The 22100-nt window shown below is 45.6% G+C and overlaps 1 protein-coding gene across 1 annotated transcript in view; it reads left to right on the top strand.

The window, feature by feature from the left end:
• LOC139407154 (inaD-like protein) overlaps positions 1-22100 on the top strand; it is a 294625-nt gene that overhangs the window by 12910 nt on the left and 259615 nt on the right. The window contains 6 exon segments of the mRNA XM_071151082.1: positions 7599-7721; positions 10399-10638; positions 10806-10908; positions 11479-11567; positions 11895-12025; positions 20872-21119. Of these exon segments, the coding sequence (XP_071007183.1) occupies positions 7599-7721; positions 10399-10638; positions 10806-10908; positions 11479-11567; positions 11895-12025; positions 20872-21119 (934 nt within the window).

The raw sequence follows: 22100 nt of genomic DNA, 5'->3' as shown, positions 1-22100 counted from the left end.
ATCAGCAGGCTAATGTTCATATCCACCCAGTAAGACCAGCAGGCTAATGTTCATATCCACCCAGTAAGATCAGCAGGCTAATGTTTATATCCACCCAGTAAGACCAGCAGGCTAATGTTTCTATCCACCCAGTAAGATCAGCAGGCTAATGTTCTTATCCACCCAGTAAGACCAGCAGGCTAATGTTCCTATCCACCCAGTAAGATCAGCAGGCTAATGTTCCTATCCACCCAGTAAGACCAGCAGGCTAATGTTCCTATAGACTCAGTAAGGCCAGCAGGCTAATGTTCCTAATCCACCCAGTAAGACCAGCAGGCTAATGTTCATTTCCACCCAGTAAGACCAGCAGGCTAATGTTCCTATCCACCCAGTAAGACCAGCAGGCTATAGTTCATATCCACCCAGTAAGACCAGCAGGCTAATGTTTCTATCCACCCAGTAAGACCAGCAGGCTAATGTTCCTATCCACCCAGTAAGATCAGCAGGCTAATGTTTCTATCCACCCAGTAAGACCAGCAGGCTAATGTTCGTATCCACCCAGTAAGACCAGCAGGCTAATGTTCCTAATCCACTCAGTAAGACCAGCAGGCTATTGTTCCTATCCACCCAGTAAGATCAGCAGGCTAATGTTCATATCCACCCAGTAAGATCAGCAGGCTAATGTTTATATCCACCCAGTAAGATCAGCAGGCTATTGTTCCTATCCACCCAGTAAGATCAGCAGGCTAATGTTCCTAATCCACTCAGTAAGACCAGCAGGCTAGTCTCTTTTTATTGGTATGTAACTGTTATGAAAGTTGTATTGTCTTATTTGTTTTGTATTTAAACGTGTACATGACACCGCAACAACATGTCCCCATGGGGACAATAAAGTCAGTGAAGTCGCTGTACACTGCTTTAATCAATGTAGACATGAGATGGAAGTCAATGAGATGAAAGCAGAGAGCGTTAGAACACGTAGAACTAGATGACAGATTTACTGTTCTTTTTAAAACTACGGTGAGCGATATGGTTCAATGTGCCGATATATCAACACAATATACTTTTTTTCCCTTTTTTTTTTTACTTGCTGGCGTCTTGAAACTAAAGTTGGGTTCATGTATATTATGCTAATGACCATACCAAAAAAGTGTAATGTACAATACAGCAAACTTAGCAAAACAAGGAATTAGTGGTAAGTGCATGGGAGCTGCCATCTTCATGCACCTCAGCTATTGCAATCATTAGGCCTACAATCTGACAAAATGCAATACTTAACCTAACACTTTTCAGCAATATTAATCTTGAAACTCTATGACTATAGCAAGCTCTGTTTTTTAGTGGATCCATTTTTCATTCAAACAATTAAATGAGGTTTACACATATTATGGTGATTCAGTGTAGAGTGACCCATACTTAATTCAGTGTAGGGTGACCCATACTTAATTCAGTGTAGGGGGACCCATACTTAATTCAGTGTAGGGTGACCCATACTTAATTCAGTGTAGGGTGACCCATACTTAATTCAGTGTAGGGTGACCCATACTTAATTCAGTGCAGGGTGACCCATACTTAATTCAGTGCAGCGGGACCCATACTTAATTCAGTGCAGGGGGACCCATACTTAAGCAAAGAGCAGCGGTCTATTAACAAAGCATAATTATCATTCAACTCGATAGGATAAAATGGGTGGTAATTTACATCAGAACTGACAAGCAAAGGGAGGAGTAGAATGAAAAGCAACACAGACCGGCTGACCCCTCTGTTTTCTTACGGACGGAAAATAAACGTGAGCGGATGAAAGCGAGACTGGGATAGATCAACACTGGGGTGATCGACATGATTAACCTGAAGCTCCGACAACAAACAGAACCAGCTCTACCCGCCACAAGTTTAATTAAATAACCCTGAAGAAAAGCCTTCAGAAATCCCTCCTGAAAAACAATTATCGTGGGGATAAAAATATGAGAAACTAGTGCCAGACGCCCAAATCTTAGTTTAATGCAAAGGATACGTCACAGACAAGTTAGGCTGTCTAGTTCCAGCCATTATTATAATGTAGTGCCTATTTCTTGGTCATTATCGTGTGCTATTTTACTATTCTTGTTGTTTTTAATCCTGTTTGGATCGAGGCCATATCCTGCAGTGTATCAAGCCTGGGCCTTGCTTTTGCCTTGTGTTTTATTCATGTGCTGTTTCTCTTGAGGTTGTTTAATGAAACGCTGGTTTAAAAAAAGACTGATGTCTGGATTTGATTTTTATTGCCGTTTCCCCCGGCCTGACTATCTGTCACCCGAGCCAAGCTTCTACAAAAACCCAGATGCCGGTCCTGAGTCTCTTTATTCAAATGTTTAAGTGTCAGCTTGGCACCACTCCCTCTATTAGCTCTCTCCGTTCTGATTCGTCAGAAAAACCTGACAATAAATACTGAAAATGTGGGAATAACCAACTCCTGAAAAGCCAAAATAAATTACATATACTGAACAGAAATATAAATGCAACATGCTTAATTTTAAAAGATTTGACTGATTTACAGTTTATGAGGAAATCAAGCATTTGAAATAAATTCATTAGGCCCTAATCTATGGATTTCACATGACTGGGAATACGGATAAGCATCTGTTGGTCACAAATACCTTTAAAAAAAGGTAGGGGCGTGGATCAGAAAACCAGTCAGGTGGGACCACCATTTGCTTCAAGCAGCGCAACACATCTACTTCACAGAGTTGATCAGGGTGTTGATTGTGGAATGTTGTCCCACCCCTCTTCAATGGCTGTGTGAAGTTGCTGGATATTGGCAGGAACTGGAAAACTCTGTTGTACAGGTCGATCCAGAGCATCCCAAACATGCTCAATGGGTGACATGTCTGGTGAGTACAGTACGCAGGCCATGGAAGAAATGGGACATTTTCAGCTTCCAGGGATTGTGTACAGATCCTTATGACATGAGGCTGTGTATTATCATGCTGAAACATGAGGTGATTGTGGCAGATGAATGGCACAACAATGGGCCTCAGGATCTCGTCACAGTATCTCTGTGCAGTCAAATTGCCATTGATAAAAATGCAATTGTGTTCGTTGTCCGTAGCTTATGCCTGCCCATACCATAACCCCACCGCCACCATGGGGCACTCTGTTCACAACGTTCATATCAGCAAACCTCTTATCCACATGACGCCATACATGTGGTCTGTGGTTGTGAGACCGGTTGAACGTACTGCCAAATTCTCTAAAACAACATTTGAGGTGGCTTATTGTAGAGAAATTAACATTAAATTCTCTGGCAACAGCTCTGGTGGACATTCCTGCAGTCAGCATGCCAATTGCACACTCCCTCAAAACTTAACATATGTATTATGTTATGTATTTTATATGTGGTATTTCATACTGTTGATGTGTTCACTATTATTCTACAATGTAAAAATAAACAAAAACCCTTGAATGAGTAGGTATCTAACCTTTTGACTGGTACTGTATATCAGAAGTCAAATCTCTCTGCCGCGATCCTGTTTATTGCGTGTTTATTTTGTCATTGTTTTCCGTCTGTACAGGACCCTGTCACACTGACAAATGATCTCCTCTTTCCTCTTGAGGAACTCCACAGGCAACCTGAACTCCGCACGATGAGTCGCATGTCAATCAAAGATGTCATTCTGCCCCTCTCAACCCCAATACCCATTAACTGATTGTTCCCCTTAAAAACAAATGTTCCTAATCCCTACTCTCCCCTTTAAACAAGCTCCCCTGCCCATCCAAACAGGCTCTCTAATTGTGAAAAGCTGAGAAAATATTGAGTTAGGTTGGCTTCAGGGATTCGTTCCCTTCCGTGCCTGAAATGGCAGATTGCACAGTCTGTTTCTCTGGTGCATTGCTTGCTCTCATACACCCACCTGACCTCATACCTGTCATTCTCACCGAACATGGCTTCTAGAGGTTGTTGCCGTTATCTTGAACTCTAAGTTCCTTGAAACATTTTAAAACAAGTCTGACATCCCTTTCTACACTGAAATGAGAGGCAATATTCACAGTGTCAGAGTAGGAGTGCTGATCTAGGATCAGTTTTGCCTTTTAAGTCATGATAAATAGTATTATATCAACAAGGGTGATCTGATCCTAGATCAGCACTCCTACCCCAAGATGAATGATCTAGATGCCATGTTGTCCCAGGTTCACAGTAGAACAGTTTTTTTTTCTTTTCTTCCTGAAACAGAGTGCCTGGAATCCACGTTCCCATTATGGCTTTCTCATTAAAACCGGCATTAACCCACATTCTCTGTTTGTCTAATAATTCTGTAACGTCTCATGGGGCAGAACTGTCAATATGGAAGGACATGGAATTTTGGGCCAAACCTTGCAATCAGGATAATGTTTTGTATGTGTGGTTGAGATTATCTCTAATATGTTTAGTATTTAGTTCCTTTAATGAAGTGTGTTTAAATCAATCTCATGATGTCTAGTGAATATTTAATGTCCTGACAATCATAATTCTGTTTTCTGATAATTCAGACTCTGTTCCATTGTCATGTTAACCCAGTAGTATATAAACATACCATATTTCGGTGCTCAAATGAATTAAGCCACAGAATGTCTTCTTGAATACTGTAAAACCAGCAAGTAGACTGTGTCTTCACATCTAGATGTTGAGTCTTCAGCAGGGCGATTTTTATATATAATAAATTCAAATAATTAAAATGTAAGATTTACTGCAATGTTCCAAATTTCTATATCGCAAGAATCAAATTATTTTTATTTTTTAATGTCTTTTTATCCTCGTCTCCTCCCCCTCCTGTGCTGTGTGCACTGTGTACCTTCCCACTCACACAGACACCAAGCCTCTCCTCCTGTGCTGTGTGCACTGTGTACCTTCCCACTCACACAGACACCAAGCCCCTCCTCCTGTGCTGTGTGCACTGTGTACCTTCCCACTCACACAGACACCAAGCCCCTCCTCCTGTGCCGTGTGCACTGTGTACCTTCCCACTCACACAGACACCAAGCCCCTCCTCCTGTGCCGTGTGCGCTGTGTACCTTCCCACTCACACAGACGCCAAGCCCCTCCTCCTGTGCCGTGTGCGCTGTGTCCTTCCCACTCACACAGACGCCAAGCCCCTCCTCCTGTGCCGTGTGCGCTGTGTACCTTCCCACTCACACAGACGCCAAGCCCCTCCTCCTGTGCCGTGTGCGCTGTGTACCTTCCCACTCACACAGACGCCAAGCCCCTCCTCCTGTGCCGTGTGCGCTGTGTACCTTCCCACTCACACAGACGCCAAGCCCCTCCTGTGCCGTGTGCGCTGTGTACCTTCCCACTCACACAGACGCCAAGCCCCTCCTCCTGTGCCGTGTGCACTGTGTACCTTCCCACTCACACAGACGCCAAGCCCCTCCTCCTGTGCCGTGTGCACTGTGTACCTTCCCACTCACACAGACGCCAAGCCCCTCCTCCTGTGCCGTGTGCACTGTGTACCTTCCCACTCACACAGACGCCAACCCCCTCCTCCTGTGCCGTGTGCACTGTGTACCTTCCCACTCACACAGACGCCAACCCCCTCCTCCTGTGCCGTGTGCACTGTGTACCTTCCCACTCACACAGACGCCAAGCCCCTCCTCCTGTGCCGTGTGCACTGTGTACCTTCCCACTCACACAGACACCAAGCCCCTCCTCCTGTGCTGTGTGCACTGTGTACCTTTCCACTCACACAGACACCAAGCCCCTCCTCCTGTGTATCAATTAACATGATTGTGGAAAATGTGTTTGCCGCCCATGGTATTGCGGTACCAAGTACTGCTAACAGCCTTTTAGTCTCCTGCTGTTATGTGCTAGCTGTCTAAGCTGTGTTTATAAATGTGCAATGACTGTAAAAATACTAATTTATAAAAGGAATTGGCAACTCATTCTCATTCTGAAAAATAAGCGGCTTCTTATCCCGGTAGGCCACTGGATTTCAACATGTAAACAAAGTGAGAATAGACAGGTGGGTCTATTCATACGTTTTACCTGATTAGAAAGCAAATACATCTGAGTTGTCCAGACCTTAAATACAAAGATTAGCTGGCTACTAAGTAGCACATGGGCTTGTACTTGAGAGATTGTTTATGAGACCTGTGTTAATTTTCTATAATGTCTGCTACCAGAAGTGGATCATTATTAGTGAATGTGCATGGTTCTGGTTGTGTCAAAAAATACATTTTCATCGACAGACTTGAAAGCCAGATCAGTAATTATTTCAAAACAGCATGTTAAACTATTATGATAAATGTAATACAGTTATTAGTGGGTGTTATGGTTGTGGAAGTGTTATTTAGCCGTGGTATCATTTTCCTGACTGTTTGAAATGCAGTGTATTGGCCATTATTTGTGCAACAAAGCCTTTTTAGAGAACTTTTTTTATTGTTGTTGATATACAGTCTATTGTGAATCACCCATAAGTTGAAAAAAAATCAAGAACGTGTCTTATTTTCAGAGTAAACTCACACAGACCGTACAAATTGTCAAACAATTTGTACGGAATTTGATGTTTGATGGAATCTGTTTCACGAAATTGTTTATTGAACTAAACCAGGCCTGCTTTACATCTCCACTTGTAAGGAAACAGGCAACACTTGTTAATTTGGCCTGAAAGCTGTAGATGAAAACCAGCCCTCGACAACAACAAAAAACACATCTGTGTTACTGACTGTGAAGCTCCACTTCTTATCTTGGGAAATGGCTCTTAGTCTTTTCCGTAGACGGGATAAGCAGTGAGCAGGAGAGGGAGAAAAGCTTGGTCTCGCCAGGGGCTGCAGTACGTAAGACACCACAGTAAGGTTTCATTAGATAGTTAACTTCCTGTGCAGTTTGCTCTCTATCAGATAACGCTGTGTAATAAGAAAAAGAGCTGCTGGTTGGTTAATAAAGAGCCTAGGAGGAGACGTCGTGGTGATTAGGCTGGGGTGAGTGTGTGTGTGTGTGATCAAGGAGGTAGTAACGGGGGCTAGACAACAGGACACAAGGGATTCCCTGACCTGGACATGAATCAGCCTCTGCTGCTCGTTTGTATTTCAAACGTTTAGTGAAAACCATTAAAAGTTGGTCTGATAATGCTCCACAGCCATGTGCAGTTAGACACAATGGTTAAGTTAATATCGCAGGTCACGTACGCACTGATAATTAATAAGGCTGGACTCTGGCAGGGACCAGACCAAATGTTCAGAGCTGCTTCTAGTGAATGTATGGTGTGTCAGTGGACCTGCTGTACCATCCTACATGTATGCACAGATGTATGCATCGCCATTGGAGATGTGATTTCCCCCCGATTTAATCAGGATTACCTGATATTTTTACCTGAAAATCTGTAATACTTACATCTGTGTTTTATCATTAAACTGGACCAGTAGCCTTTAATCACTGCTTCTTTATTGTACCAATCACGGCCCTGCTTAGGCTATATCTTGGGTTATATCCACCAATCACGGCCCTGCTTAGGCTATATCTTGGGTTATATCCACCAATCACTGCCCAGTTTAGGCCATATATTGAGTTATATCCACCAATCACTGCCCAGTTTAGGCCATATATTGAGTTATATCCACCAATCATTCACGCTGTCTTCTCTTTATCTCTTCCTCTATGGAGCGTCCAGGAGCAGTGGGGCCACATGGAGGAGATGGAGCTGCTGAACGACGGCTCGGGCTTTGGGATTGTTGGAGGCAAGGCCACTGGGGTGGTGGTGCGGACTCTGGTTCCAAACAGTGTGGCTGACAAGGTACGATACTGGACATTACATACACTCTAAACAATCAAAGCTAACAGACAAAGCAGTCTGCTAAGACTGGTACCTGGGTTGTGTTTATTCGGCACTAAACAGAAGAAAACGGTCTAATCTGAACTGGTCCAATAAGACTTGGGTTTTCAAACTTTTCTTGACCAGGGACCCATGCTCCGGCCAACTGGCGACCCAGGGACCCCCATCGTATGTTAGCAAGAACTGGTCAAGTCTTATCAGGTGAATGATCATGGCAAGTAGAAGTAATCAACATTTTAAAAGGAATAGATTTGGAACCAGAGTCCTGTTTCAATAGGAAACAGTCTACCACAGTTCATTGGAAGAGGAAGTGTAAACTCTAACAGTCTATTACCTAGAAAGGTAATGGTATCTTGGTGGTGTAGAGGAAATGTTGCTGTTGTAAAGCACATTTTCTGCAATATATATTTATTTATTTATTAGCTGAGAGACAATTTAGCAATTTTGAAGCTCATTTCCAGCAATTATCTATAGTTTATCATGGAACTCAGACTATTCGGCAGTTTTAAAGCACATTTTCTGCAATTCTATGCATTTTGAATTGGCTAATACTGTGTTCCTCTGCTTAAACATTGTAACAATCAATGGCCATGTGCCCTGAATGCCTGATTCTGCCTGACTGTCTAGCGTTTATTTAATTCTTAGTTCTTCTCAAGATGGTATTATTAAAACATATATATATATATATATATTTGGTTGAGGTCGGGGGATTGTGGAGGCCAGATCATCTTCATTCTTCATTTTAAGATATTAAATTAAGATAATTCGACAAGACGATTAAGATGTAGGCTGTGAACTTTTTCCATTGCACAACAGTTTTCCGCAGTAGGCCTACTAAACCATTACATACTCAGGGCTTCCTTCTCTCTCTTCCTCTTGATCCTTTGGTAACAGACCGGTCTTCCCCTATGAATAGTAACAGCCAGTTTAGCTGAATTAATGCTTAGCGTGTCCCATAAAGGGCTCAGTTACATTATAATAGCCATTGAGCCGGAGGGAAAAAAATGATCACCTTGTAAGGGGATTACATCCTGCCTACACAGAGCACGCTAGGCCTGCATCCTGCTCGAAGGACCACTTTTCTGTTCACAATTACAGAGATGTTGGCGAAAGGTTTATTCGCAGACGCCCAAAGTCCCTGACACAGCCGATGCTCATTTACAAGCAGACCATTTATTTTCTTTTCCCACTTAACGCTTGGCTTTTGTCCTTCATTTTGTGAGCTTGGGGTGTATTCAGTTATTCAGCGAGTTAACATGGGAACATGTCATTTGATTTGTAAAAAAAAACAGTCTGTCGGTTATAACCTTTTATAATAAAGTGTTATCCAAGAGGGATCTGGATTTAAAAAACCTTATCCCTTGTTTCTGAAACCGCTTTGAACCACTCCTCTCTCTCTCTTTCTCTCTTTCTCTTTCTCTCTCTCTCTTTCTCTCTCTTTCTCTCTCTTTCTTTCTCTCTCTCTCTCGCTCTCTACCCCTCCCTCCTTTCCTTTTCACTCTCTATCTCTCTCTCTCTCTCTCTCTCTCTCTCTCTCTCTCTCTCTCTCTCTCTCTCTTTCTCTTTCTCTCTCTCTCTCTTTCTCTCTCTCTCTCTCTCTCTTTCTCTCTCTCTCTCTTTCTCTCTCTCTCTCTCTCGCTCTCTACCCCTCCCTCCTTTCCTTTTCACTCTCTCTCTGTCTACCACACCCTCCCTTTCTCTCTCTGTCTCTCTCTGTCTCTCTCTCTCTTTCTCTCTCTCGCTCTCTACCCCTCCCTCCTTTCCTTTTCACTCTCTCTCTGTCTACCACACCCTCCCTTTCTATCTCTGTCTCTCTCTGTCTCTCTCTGTCTCTCTCTCTCTTTCTCTCTTTCTCTTTGAATGTCGAAGAGAGCCCAGGCTGGGCAACAAAACCCTGCTTGTTCAAAAGGCACAGTGCAGCATTTCACACATCACTGGATCTTATGCTCCAAAAAAGCTGTCAAAATTGGGGCTTTGTTAGACCCTGGCGTTTCCCATTTCAATGTTTAATGGCCAGGGCTGGCTTCAATGCGCCCCCGTTGTCCCGTGCACAGATCCAGGGAGCGAAGTTGGGGAGATTTCCTGCACCACGGTTATACATCAAACACTTTTCATCCCTCTTTCCACAAAGGATGCTGTTCTCCCCTCTCTTTTGACTTTTTCCTCTTTTTCCCTCGCTGAGTTTTTTCTGCTTGACCTGCGAGTCGGTGAATACACTTCCCAGCTTAGTACCGCGGGGCCAAGCCCAGACCAGGGTGGGACTGGCCTGTTCAAGTGGGATGTAAAATGCGTTGGACAACATTGGCTGAAATGATCAAATGGTCCAACTAAGCGAAATGTTGAATATGAGCAGATTTTTGGGGTAGTTCTTTCATGTACTAGCAACCAACAGTGGTAGATAAAGTACCCAATTGTCATGCTTGACTAATTTTCTATTAAGGTATCTTTACTTTTACTCAAAGTAAAAGTCACCCAGTAAAATTCTACTTGAGTAAAAGTCTAATTAATTGCTGTTATTGCTAGACCCTGAACTTAACTATAATGCATTGTGTATTATTCATATTTCCAGTTTGTACAAATGTTAACATTTTCTTTCTTGCTTTCTTGCTTTCTTTCTTGCTTTCTTTCCCCCCTATAGGATGGGCGCCTGCGTACAGGTGACCACATCCTGCGTATTGGTGAGACCCCCACAGGTGGCTTGGCCAGCGACCAGGTGGTCAAGGTGCTGCAGGGCTGCGGGAGCCACGTGCGCATGCTCATCGCCCGTGACCCCTCGGGACAGTATTCCTCCTCCCCGCCGCCCCCTCCCCTGCCCGCCGCCAGCCCCGTCTCTGTCTTACCCTCTGGAGTCGAACCCCAGAGTAGGATCCACAGGACGGTGAGTGAGACAGGAGCATGGGGAACGCACACACACACACACAAACCTAGACATGCACACACCTTCTCCTGTGACCCCTGCCCCTCCACTGCCCTACCTATTGTGGTGAATATGTCTGTGACATTAGAACGTCAGTACATGTACAGCATATCTCTATGGTTTTCCAGCCCAACCTGGAGTGTTATGAGATCCATAAAGTGCCTCTGAGGAAGAAGGAGGGCCAGAGCCTGGGGATCACCATCATCGGATACAACTCCTTAACCCGCGAAGGTAGGCCGATGCCCAATACCATGTCAACTCCTGTCTCCCTAGCCTTTTACCCTGAACCCAGGCCCCTAATCCTAGTCCCCTAGCCTTAACCCAGCCCCCTAATCCTAGTCCCCTAGCCTCTTACCCTGAACCCAGGCCCCTAATCCTAGTCCCCTAGCCTTAACCCAGCCCCCTAATCCTAGTCCCCTAGCCTCTTACCCTTAACCCAGCCCCCCAATCCTAGTCCCCTAGCCTCTTACCCTTAACCCAGCCCCCTAATCCTAGTCCCCTAATCCTAGTCCCCTAGCCTCTTACCCTTAACCCAGCCCCCTAATCCTAGTCCCCTACCCTTAACCCAGCCCCCTAATCCTAGTCCCCTACCCTTAACCCAGCCCCCTAATCCTAGTCCCCTAATCCTAGTCCCCTAGCCCCTATTTGTACTCCGATCCTGTATTGTTGACACTGTTTGAGATGTATTGTTTTGATGGTGTCTTGTCTCTCTATTCCCCTCTCCTTGGTCTCTCTCTCTGCTCTCCCATTCTTTCCTTCCGTCTGTCTCGCTTTCTCCACCTCCCCTTCTCTCTCTCCTAGACGCGGTCGGGGTGTTTGTGAAGAACGTGGTTCCTGGGAGTGCCGCTGAGCAGAGCGGAAACATCCGGATCTATGACAGGACAATAGAGGTGAGACCATTAATCAGATTTTAATGAGCGCAACCCTCATTAACCTCAAGGTGTGTGTGTGCGAGAGAGTGTGAGTGTGTGCGTTAGTGAGTGAGTGAGAGAGTGAACCATACACCACACTATAACACAACCATACACCACACTATAACACAACCACACACCACACTATAACACAACCATATTGGGTCTTCATTGTCAGTTCAGATTTCTATTGAAAATCTGTTCTTACTGTCTTACCTACTTAAAATAGAAAAATGTCAGAAACCCCCTGTCAGAGTTTACGGGGACAAGGGTGAGAAGTGATTTTGGGCTGTTTCATTGTGCCAGCTAGACGGGGTGAGCCTGCAGGGCTTCACTAACCAGGAGGTTCTGGAGGTGATGAAGCAGACAGGCCAGACGGTCCTCCTCACCCTGGTCAGGATGCGTTTAGCGTCACGTCAGGATGCGTTTAGCGTCACGTCAGGATGCGTTTAGCGTCACGTCAGGATGCGTTTAGCGTCACGTCAGGATGCGTTTAGCGTCACGTCAGGATGCGTTTTGTGTCACGTCAGGATGCGTTTAGCGTCACGTCAGGATGCGTTTTGTGTCAGGATGCGTTTTGCATCACATCAGGATGCGTTTTGTGTCACGTCAGGATGCGTTTTGTGTCACGTCAGGATGCGTTTTGCGTCACGTCAGGATGCGTTTTGCGTCACGTCAGGATGCGTTTTGCGTCACGTCAGGATGCGTTTAGCGTCACGTCAGGATGCGTTTAGCGTCACGTCAGGATGCGTTTAGCATCACGTCAGGATGCGTTTAGCGTCACGTCAGGATGCGTTTAGCGTCACGTCAGGATGCGTTTAGCGTCACGTCAGGATGCGTTTTGCGTCAGGATGCGTTTAGCGTCGCGTCAGGATGCGTTTAGCGTCACGTCAGGATGCGTTTAGCGTCAGGATGCCTTTAGCGTCACGTCAGGATGCGTTTTGCGTCAGGATGCGTTTAGCGTCACGTCAGGATGCGTTTTCACGCGTGCGTTTTGCGTCAGGATGCGTTTTGTGTCACGTCAGGATGCGTTTTGCGTCACGTCAGGATGCGTTTTGCGTCACGTCAGGATGCGTTTTGCGTCACGTCAGGATGCGTTTTGCGTCACGTCAGGATGCGTTTTGCGTCACGTCAGGATGCGTTTTGCGTCACGTCAGGATGCGTTTTGCGTCACGTCAGGATGCGTTTTGCGTCACGTCAGGATGCGTTTAGCGTCACGTCAGGATGCGTTTAGCGTCAGGATGCGTTTAGCGTCAGGATGCGTTTTGCGTCACGTCAGGATGCGTTTTGCGTCACGTCAGGATGCGTTTTGCGTCAGGATGCGTTTTGTGTCAGGATGCGTTTTGCGTCACGTCAGGATGCGTTTTGCGTCAGGATGCGTTTTGCGTCAGGATGCGTTTAGCGTCACGTCAGGATGCGTTTAGCGTCACGTCAGGATGCGTTTTGTGTCAGGATGCGTTTTGCGTCAGGATGCGTTTAGCGTCACGTCAGGATGCGTTTAGCGTCACGTCAGGATGCGTTTTGTGTCAGGATGCGTTTTGCGTCACGTCAGGATGCGTTTAGCGTCACGTCAGGATGCGTTTTGTGTCACGTCAGGATGCGTTTAGCGTCACGTCAGGATGCGTTTTCTGTCAGGATGCGTTTTGCATCACATCAGGATGCGTTTTGTGTCACGTCAGGATGCGTTTTGTGTCACGTCAGGATGCGTTTTGCGTCACGTCAGGATGCGTTTTGCGTCACGTCAGGATGCGTTTTGCGTCACGTCAGGATGCGTTTAGCGTCACGTCAGGATGCGTTTAGCGTCACGTCAGGATGCGTTTAGCGTCACGTCAGGATGCGTTTAGCGTCACGTCAGGATGCGTTTAGCATCACGTCAGGATGCGTTTAGCGTCACGTCAGGATGCGTTTAGCGTCACGTCAGGATGCGTTTAGCGTCACGTCAGGATGCGTTTTGCGTCAGGATGCGTTTAGCGTCGCGTCAGGATGCGTTTAGCGTCACGTCAGGATGCGTTTAGCGTCAGGATGCCTTTAGCGTCACGTCAGGATGCGTTTTGCGTCAGGATGCGTTTAGCGTCACGTCAGGATGCGTTTAGCGTCACGTCAGGATGCGTTTTGCGTCAGGATGCGTTTTGCGTCACGTCAGGATGCGTTTAGCGTCACGTCAGGATGCGTTTTGCGTCACGTCAGGATGCGTTTTGCGTCACGTCAGGATGCGTTTTGCGTCACGTCAGGATGCGTTTTGCGTCACGTCAGGATGCGTTTTGCGTCACGTCAGGATGCGTTTTGCGTCACGTCAGGATGCGTTTTGCGTCACGTCAGGATGCGTTTTGCGTCACGTCAGGATGCGTTTTGCGTCACGTCAGGATGCGTTTAGCGTCACGTCAGGATGCGTTTAGCGTCAGGATGCGTTTAGCGTCAGGATGCGTTTTGCGTCACGTCAGGATGCGTTTTGCGTCACGTCAGGATGCGTTTTGCGTCAGGATGCGTTTTGTGTCAGGATGCGTTTTGCGTCACGTCAGGATGCGTTTTGCGTCAGGATGCGTTTTGCGTCAGGATGCGTTTAGCGTCACGTCAGGATGCGTTTAGCGTCACGTCAGGATGCGTTTTGTGTCAGGATGCGTTTTGCGTCACGTCAGGATGCGTTTTGTGTCAGGATGCGTTTTGCGTCACGTCAGGGTGCGTTTTGCGTCACGTCAGGATGCGTTTTGTGTCAGGATGCGTTTTGCGTCACGTCAGGGTGCGTTTTGCGTCACGTCAGGATGCGCTTTGTGTCAGGATGCGTTTTGCGTCACGTCAGGATGCGTTTTGTGTCAGGATGCGTTTTGCGTCACGTCAGGATGCGTTTTGCGTCACGTCAGGATGCGTTTTGCGTCATACCGGCTGTATTTCTGTATTTTGAAATTTACATATATCTTGATAACTTGATTGCTGACATGCAAAACATTTTGGGACTATATCAACAATGGACTAATGAAACAAATACCAATTTGGTGGAATTTTCCTCTAAGACCAATGGACTTATTCAGAAATGCAGACTTTCATAAGGGTACATTGGTGGCTCGGGAAGTGCACCGGTGTAATTAGTGAAAGGACATCCCTAAACCCTCGGGAGTGTACATGTAACTGTGACAGGATGATAAGGTGGATACGAAGACAGGGCCTTTTAAACTACCATCCTAATAGATACATACTCCACTGTCCTGCAGTCCAATGAGTTCAACCTTCCTCCTGCCATCTGCAGTCCATTGAGTTCAACCTTCCTCTGGACATCTGCAGTCCACTGAGTTCAACCTCCCTCCGGCCTTTTGCAATCCAATGAGTTCAACCTCCCTCCGGCCAGCTGCAGTCCAGAGTTCAACCTCCCTCCTGCCATCTGCAGTCCACTGAGTTCAATCTCCCTCCGGCCATCTGCAGTCCACTGAGTTCAACTTCCCTCCGGCCTTCTGTAGTCCACTGAGTTCAACCTCCCTCCTGCCATCTGCAGTCCACTGAGTTCAGCCTCCCTCCTGCCATCTGCAGTTCACTGAGTTCAGCCTCCCTCCTGCCATCTGCAGTCCACTGAGTTCAGCCTCCCTCCGGCCTTCTGCAGTCCACTGATTTCAACCTTACTATGACAAATTTGTTTACTACTCTATACAGTAATTTTCAAAAAGTCTCGGTGAAAGCATCCAAAGATCTATGAACTAATTTCCTGTGACTTCTCAGATGCTTGCTGCATTGGTCACTTCATTGGTCAGCTGAGCAGTGTGAGAGAGGTGATTTAGAAGAGGTTGAATCACTGTGGAACTCTTATCTCTCCTGGGCTCTTTGTTTCATTACACCGGTTAGGGAGAGGGATACAACACCCTCTGAGCTAACTGGAGACTGCTAACCGTGTAAAGTGAGCGGTTTGATTTCACACACACACACACACACAGGCACTGGTGTTTTCCCTCACGTACAGTCTGCTTGACTAGTCGTACTTGGATGGCCCAGGGCCTTCAGAAAGTATTCACACCCCTGGACTTTTGACATATTTTGTTGTTACAGCCTGAATTTTGTCAACACACAATACCGCATAATGAAAACATGCTTTTATAAATTCTTGCATTTTTATTGGAAATAAAATACAGAAATATCTGATTTTACATAAGTATTCACACCCCGAGTCAGTACATGTCAGAATCAACTTTGGCAGCGATTACAGCTGTGAGTATTTCTGGGTACGTCTCCAAAAGCTTTGCACACTTTGATTTTACAATATCTGCACATTATTCTTCAAGCTCTGTTAAGTTGGTTGTTGATAATTTCTAGACAGCCATTTTAAAGTCTTGCCAAATATTTTCAAGTCGATATAAGTCAAAACTGTAACTAGGCCACTCGGGAACATTCAATGTCCTCTTGGCAAACAACTGTATATTTGGCCTTGTTTTAGGTTGTTGTCCTGCTGAAAGGTGAATTTGTCTCCCAGTGTCTGTACAGCAGGGATCATCAACTATACTGAACAAAAATATAAACGCAACATTTTACAATTTCAATGATTTTACTGAGTTAAAAAAATAAAGGGAACACTAAAATAACACATCCTAGATCTGAATAAATGAAATATTCTTATTAAATACTTTTTTCTTTACATAGTTGAATGTGCTGACAACAAAATCACACAAAAATGATCAATGGAAATCTAATTTATCAACCCATGGAGGTCTGGATTTGGAGTCACACTCAAAATTAAAGTGGAAAACCACACTACAGGCTGATCCAACTTTGATGTCATGTCCTTAAAACAAGTCAAAATGAGGCTCAGTAGTGTGTGTGGCCTCCACGTGCCTGTATGACCTCCCTACAACGCCTGGGCATGCTCCTGATGAGGTGGCGGATGGTCTCCTGAGGGCTCTCCTCCCAGACCTGGACTAAAGCATCCGCCAACTCCTGGACAGTCTGTGGTGCAACGTGGCGTTGGTGGATGGAGCGAGACATGATGTCCCAGATGTGCTCAATTGGATTCAGGTCTGGGGAACGGGCGGGCCAGTCCATAGCAGCAATGCCTTCCTCTTGCAGGAACTGCTGACACACTCCAGCCACATGAGGTCTAGCATTGTCTTGCATTAGGAGGAACCCAGGGCCAACCGCACCAGCATATGGTCTCACAAGGGGTCTGAGGATCTCATCTCGGTACCTAATGGCAGTCAGGCTACCTCTGGCGAGCACATGGAGGGCTGTGCGGCCCCCCATAGAAATGCCACTCCACACCATAACTGACCCTCCGCCAAACCGGTCATGCTGGAGGATGTTGCAGGCAGCAGAACGTTCTCCACGGCGTCTCCAGACTGTCACGTCTGTCACATGTGCTCAGTGTGAACCTGCTTTCATCTGTGAAGAGCACAGGGCGCCAGTGGCGAATTTGCCAATCTTGGTGTTCTCTGGCAAATGAAAAACGTCCTGCACGGTGTTGGGCTGTAAGCACAACCCCCACCTGTGGGCGTCGGGCCCTCATCCCACCCTCATGGAGTCTGTTTCTGACCGTTTGAGCAGACACATGCACATTTGTGGCCTGCTGGAGGCCATTTTGCAGTGCTCTGGCAGTGCTCCTCCTGCTACTCCTTGCACAAAGGCGGAGGTAGCGGTCCTGCTGCTGGGTTGTTGCCCTCCTACGGCCTCCTCCACGTCTCCTGATGTACTGGCCTGTCTCCTGGTAGCGCCTCCATGCTCTGGACACTACGCTGACAGACACAGCAAACCTTCTTGACACAGCTCGCATTGATGTTCCATCCTGGATGAGCTGCACTACCTGAGCCACTTGTGTGGGTTGTAGACTCCGTCTCATGCTACCACTAGAGTGAAAGCACCGCCAGCATTCAAAAGTGACCAAAACATCAGCCAGGAAGCATAGGAACTGAGAAGTGGTCTGTGGTCCCCACCTGCAGAACCACTCCTTTATTGGGGGTGTCTTGCTAATTGCCTATAATTTCCACCTATTGTCTATTCCATTTGCACAACAGCATGTGAAATTTATTGTCAATCAGTGTTGCTTCCTAAGTGGACAGTTTGATTTCACAGAAGTGTGATTGACTTGGAGTTACATTGTGTTTAAGTGTTCCCTTTATTTTTTTGAGCAGTGTATAATAAAATCAGTCAATTGAAATAAAGGAATTAGGCCCAAATGTATGGATTCCACATGACTGGGAAGGGGCGTAGCCATGAGTTAGGCATAGACCCAGCCCCTGGGGAGCCAGACCCAGCCCCTGGGGAGCCAGGCCCAGCCCCTGGGGAGCCAGGCCCAGCCCCTGGGGAGCCAGGCCCAGCCCCTGGGGAGCCAGGCCCAGCCACTGGGGAGCCAGGCCCAGCCACTGGGGAGCCAGGCCCAGCCAATCAGAATGAGTTTTTCAACACAAAAGGGCTTTATTACAGACAGAAATGCTCCTCAGTTGCATCAGCTGTCCAGGTGGCTGGTCTCAGACGATCCAGCAGGTGAAGAAGCCGGATGTGGAGGTCCTGGGTTGGCGTAGTTACACGTGGTCTGCGGTTCTGAGCCCAGTTGGAGGTACTGCCAAATTCTCTAAAACAATGTTGGAGGCAGGTTATGGTAGAGACATGAACATTAAATTATCTGCCAACAGTTCTGGTGGAGATTCCTGCAGTCAGCATGTCAGTTGCACTCCCTCAACTTGAGACATCTGTGGCATTGTGTTGTGTGACAAAACAGCACATTTTAATCAGCTTCTTGAGGTGTAGGGATTATCTTGGCAAAGGAGAAATGCTCACTAACAGGGATGTAAACAAAATTTGAGAGAAATAAGCTTCTTGTGTGTATGGAAACATTCTGGGATCTCATCTTTCAGCTCTTGAAACATGGGACCAACACTTTACACACTGCGTTTATATATTTTTTTGATTTGATTCAGCTGATTTTTTTTCTTGAGTGGATGGTCAGGGGGCTGGAACATAGTTACAAATCATTTGTAGGCTGCAAATTGAACTCAAGAAGCCCAAACAGTTATAATATTTGACTAAAACATAATCATTTTAAACCTTGCTTATAATTGTATACGTTTACATATACTGTATCTCTATTATGCGTGTGAACACTTTTTAAAATCACAGAGCTGATTTGCTGCTGTTTTAAAGTTTGTTGTCGCCCCCACCCCCCCACCCGAAAATACATTTTTATTTGATTTGTTTATGCTCAGTAAACTTGGGGGGACAAATAAAATCACTGAGTAATAAGATGCATGCACTCACTCTGTGTGAAATAGTGGTTCATATAAAATAAAATAAAATGATTACCCCAATCTCTGTACCCCACACATACATTTATCTATAAGGTCTCTGTCGAGTAGTGAATTTCAAGCATAGATTCAACCACAAAGACCAGGGAGGTTTTCCAATGCCTCGCAAAGAAGGCCACCTGTTGGTAGATGGGTAAAAAAAAAGCAGACATTGAATATCCCTTTGAGCATGGTGAAGTTATTAATTACACTTTGAATGTTGTATCAATACACCCAGTCACTACAAAGATACAGGCATCCTTCCTAACTCAGTTGCCGGAGAGGAAGGAAACCACTCAGGGATTTCACCATGAGGCCAATCGTGATTTTAAAACTGAGTGTATTGCTGTGATAGAAGAAAACAATGGAGGATGGATCAACAAGATTGTAGTTACTCCACAATACTAATCTAAATGACAGATGGAAAGAAGGAAGCATGTACAGAATAAAAATATTCCAAAACATGCATCCTGTTTGCAGTAAGGTACTAAAGTAATACTGCAACTAATGTGGCAAAGAAATGTACTTATTGTCTAGAATACAAAGCATTATGTTTGTGGCAATCCAACACACCACTGTTAAAATGTTCAAACATGGTGGTGGATGCCTCATAATCGGGGGATGCTTGTAATCAGCAACGACTTGGGAGTTATTATAGGATAAAAATAAACAGAATAGAGCTAAGCACAGGCAAAATCCTAGAGGAAAACCTGGTTCAGTCTGCTTTCCAACAGACACTGGGAGACTAATTCACCTTTCAGCAGCACAATAACCTAAAACACAAGGCCAAATATACACTGGAGTTGCTTACTATGATAACATTGAATGCTCCCGAGTGGCCTAGTTACAGTTTTGACTTAAAAATCTATAGCAAGACTTGAATATGGCCGTCTAGAAATGATCAACAACCAACTTGACAGAGCTTGAAGAGTTTAAAACAGAATAATGTGCAAATATTGTACAATCCAGGTGTGCAAAGATCTTAGACTCATGGGTGTAATCGCTGCCAAAGGTGATTCTAACATGTATTATTTACTCAGGGGTGTACAAAAATACATTTGCACAAAATATTCAAAAAATCTGTTTTTACTTTTTCATTATGTGCTATTGTCTGTAGATGGGTGTGACAAATTCAGTCTGCAACAACAAAATGTTGAATAAGTCAAGGGGTTTGAATACTTTCTGAAGGCACTGTACATGTCTCCCCTTTTCATATGTGTCTGGTGTTAGCTAGTTACTGGATGGAACAAAAGAGGGTTATGATTTTGGAATGAGATGTTCGACAATCAGGTGTCCTCATACTGTTGGTCATGTCGTGTATGTTTGTCTCATTTAAAGGTGATAGCTAGGGAAGTAACACCTGAAGCAGAAATACATGAGTTCTGTCCCAAATGGTAGTAAGTGCCAGGCGCACCGATTTTGAGTGTGTCAAGAACCCCAAAGCTGCTGAGTTTTTATACGCTCAACAGTTTCCCGTGTGTATCAAGAATGGTCCACCACCAAAAGGACATCCAGCCAACTTGACACACTGTGGGAGGCATTGGAGTCAACACGGGCCAGCATCCCTGTGGAACACTTTCAACACCTTGTAGAGTCCATGCCCCGAGTGCAACTCAATATTAGGAAGCTGTTCCTAATGTTTTGTACACGCAGTGTATAGTGCACTTATTTTGAACAGAGCCCTATGGGCTCAAAGTAGTGTCCTAGGGAATAGGGTGTTGTTTGGGACAAATACATGCGTTGTTATATGTATTAGAATCATTGAAAGTTGAAGATGTTGGAAACTGATTCTAGTCCATTCCACTGCAGAACAACTGTTGGCTGATGACCACGTGGAGGTTTTGAGTGAGTCTTAACTGAAGCGCTGATGTGGGCTTTTTAGTTTTTACTGTAGTTCAGTGTAGTGGCACAATGAGCTGTCAATCACGTAGAACAATGCATGTCTGAACCATTGACATTCACAGTACATTACACAACACATTTGCAAAAAAATCTCTTATGGTAGTGCCAGTACAGTAACTTAACACTTGAACCAGTCTGATTGTGCTTGTCCACCCTGGCTCCCATGTCCACCCTGACTCCACCCTGACGCCACCGTCCACCCTGACTCCACCGTCCACCCTGACTCCACCGTCCACCCCGGCTCCACCGTCCACCCCGGCTCCACCGTCCACCCCGGCTCCACCGTCCACCCCGGCTCCACCGTCCACCCCGGCTCCCACGTCCACCCCGGCTCCCACGTCCACCCCGGCTCCCACGTCCACCCCGACTCCCACGTCCAGCTGTTCTCTTTCTTTCTCTCTTGTCTCTCTCTTGTCTCTATTTGTCTTTGCTAACTGACTGAAATGTGTTGTAAATATTTAGGGTGTGTGAATTATATTCATCAGGGATGCCCATTAGCTGTTGCCACGGCAGCTACTCTTCCTGCGGTCTGAACACATTAAGGCACTTACGTCACTTCCAACTTTGTGGCAACAGTTTGGGGTGGGTATGTGTGTTCGTGCGTGTCCTCCGCCTGGCCCACAGATGTTCCTTCCTTCTTGACATCCCAAAACCATGTTTTTTATTTATTCAGTGGAGAGGAATTGCGCAGCGGCGAGTGGTTAGCCATGTTAATTAATCAGGTACAGTACTGGAGCTCATGTCACAAGCCTTTGGGTTTTTACACACTGGGCTGACAGAAAGCGAGAGAGAGACACACACACACACCATGTAGGACTCAAACGGTTCCATGTGTGTGGGGAGTGGTTGTGGTCAGTCCAAGGGAGCTAGCTCTGAGGAGATTCTCTTTACATCTTTACACTGGTAATGAACACACAGCGTAAAATAATTCCTCCTTCATGTCCTGCTGCTGATTTCCCCCCAGGTTCACTGTAAAAAGTCCTACAGTACAGTTGTGGGGGAGCCGAACTCATGTCTGTCTCATTGCTTCCTGGATCACAAGCAGCAATCTTGTTACCCTGTCAGTGTCCCAGGGTTGACTTCTCACTTAGTTAAGCTTAAAGGGAAATTCTGCCACCAGGATCTGCGTAGACTATGTGAAAACAGCAGGTTTCTATAGTCTGTGGTTAAAAATACTGTATAAAATACTGTGACAGGTAGGATTAAAAGTAAAAAACAATGATTTCTTAGCCCAAACAAGGTTTTTTTTGTTTTAACTTTAGCTGTTTTCTACAAAGTGTAAATGTGCCGTTTTCACATATGTTGACGCTGGTATTGTGCCGGGGATGATGAAAGTGAGGTTGTAAAGTGGTGGAATTGCCCT

The sequence above is a fragment of the Oncorhynchus clarkii genome, chromosome 1, assembly GCF_045791955.1.
Source record: "Oncorhynchus clarkii lewisi isolate Uvic-CL-2024 chromosome 1, UVic_Ocla_1.0, whole genome shotgun sequence".
Classification (NCBI taxonomy): Eukaryota; Metazoa; Chordata; class Actinopteri; order Salmoniformes; family Salmonidae; genus Oncorhynchus; species Oncorhynchus clarkii.
The sequence above is the reverse complement of the archived record's forward strand: the minus strand, read 5'-3'. Positions and strand labels throughout refer to the sequence as shown.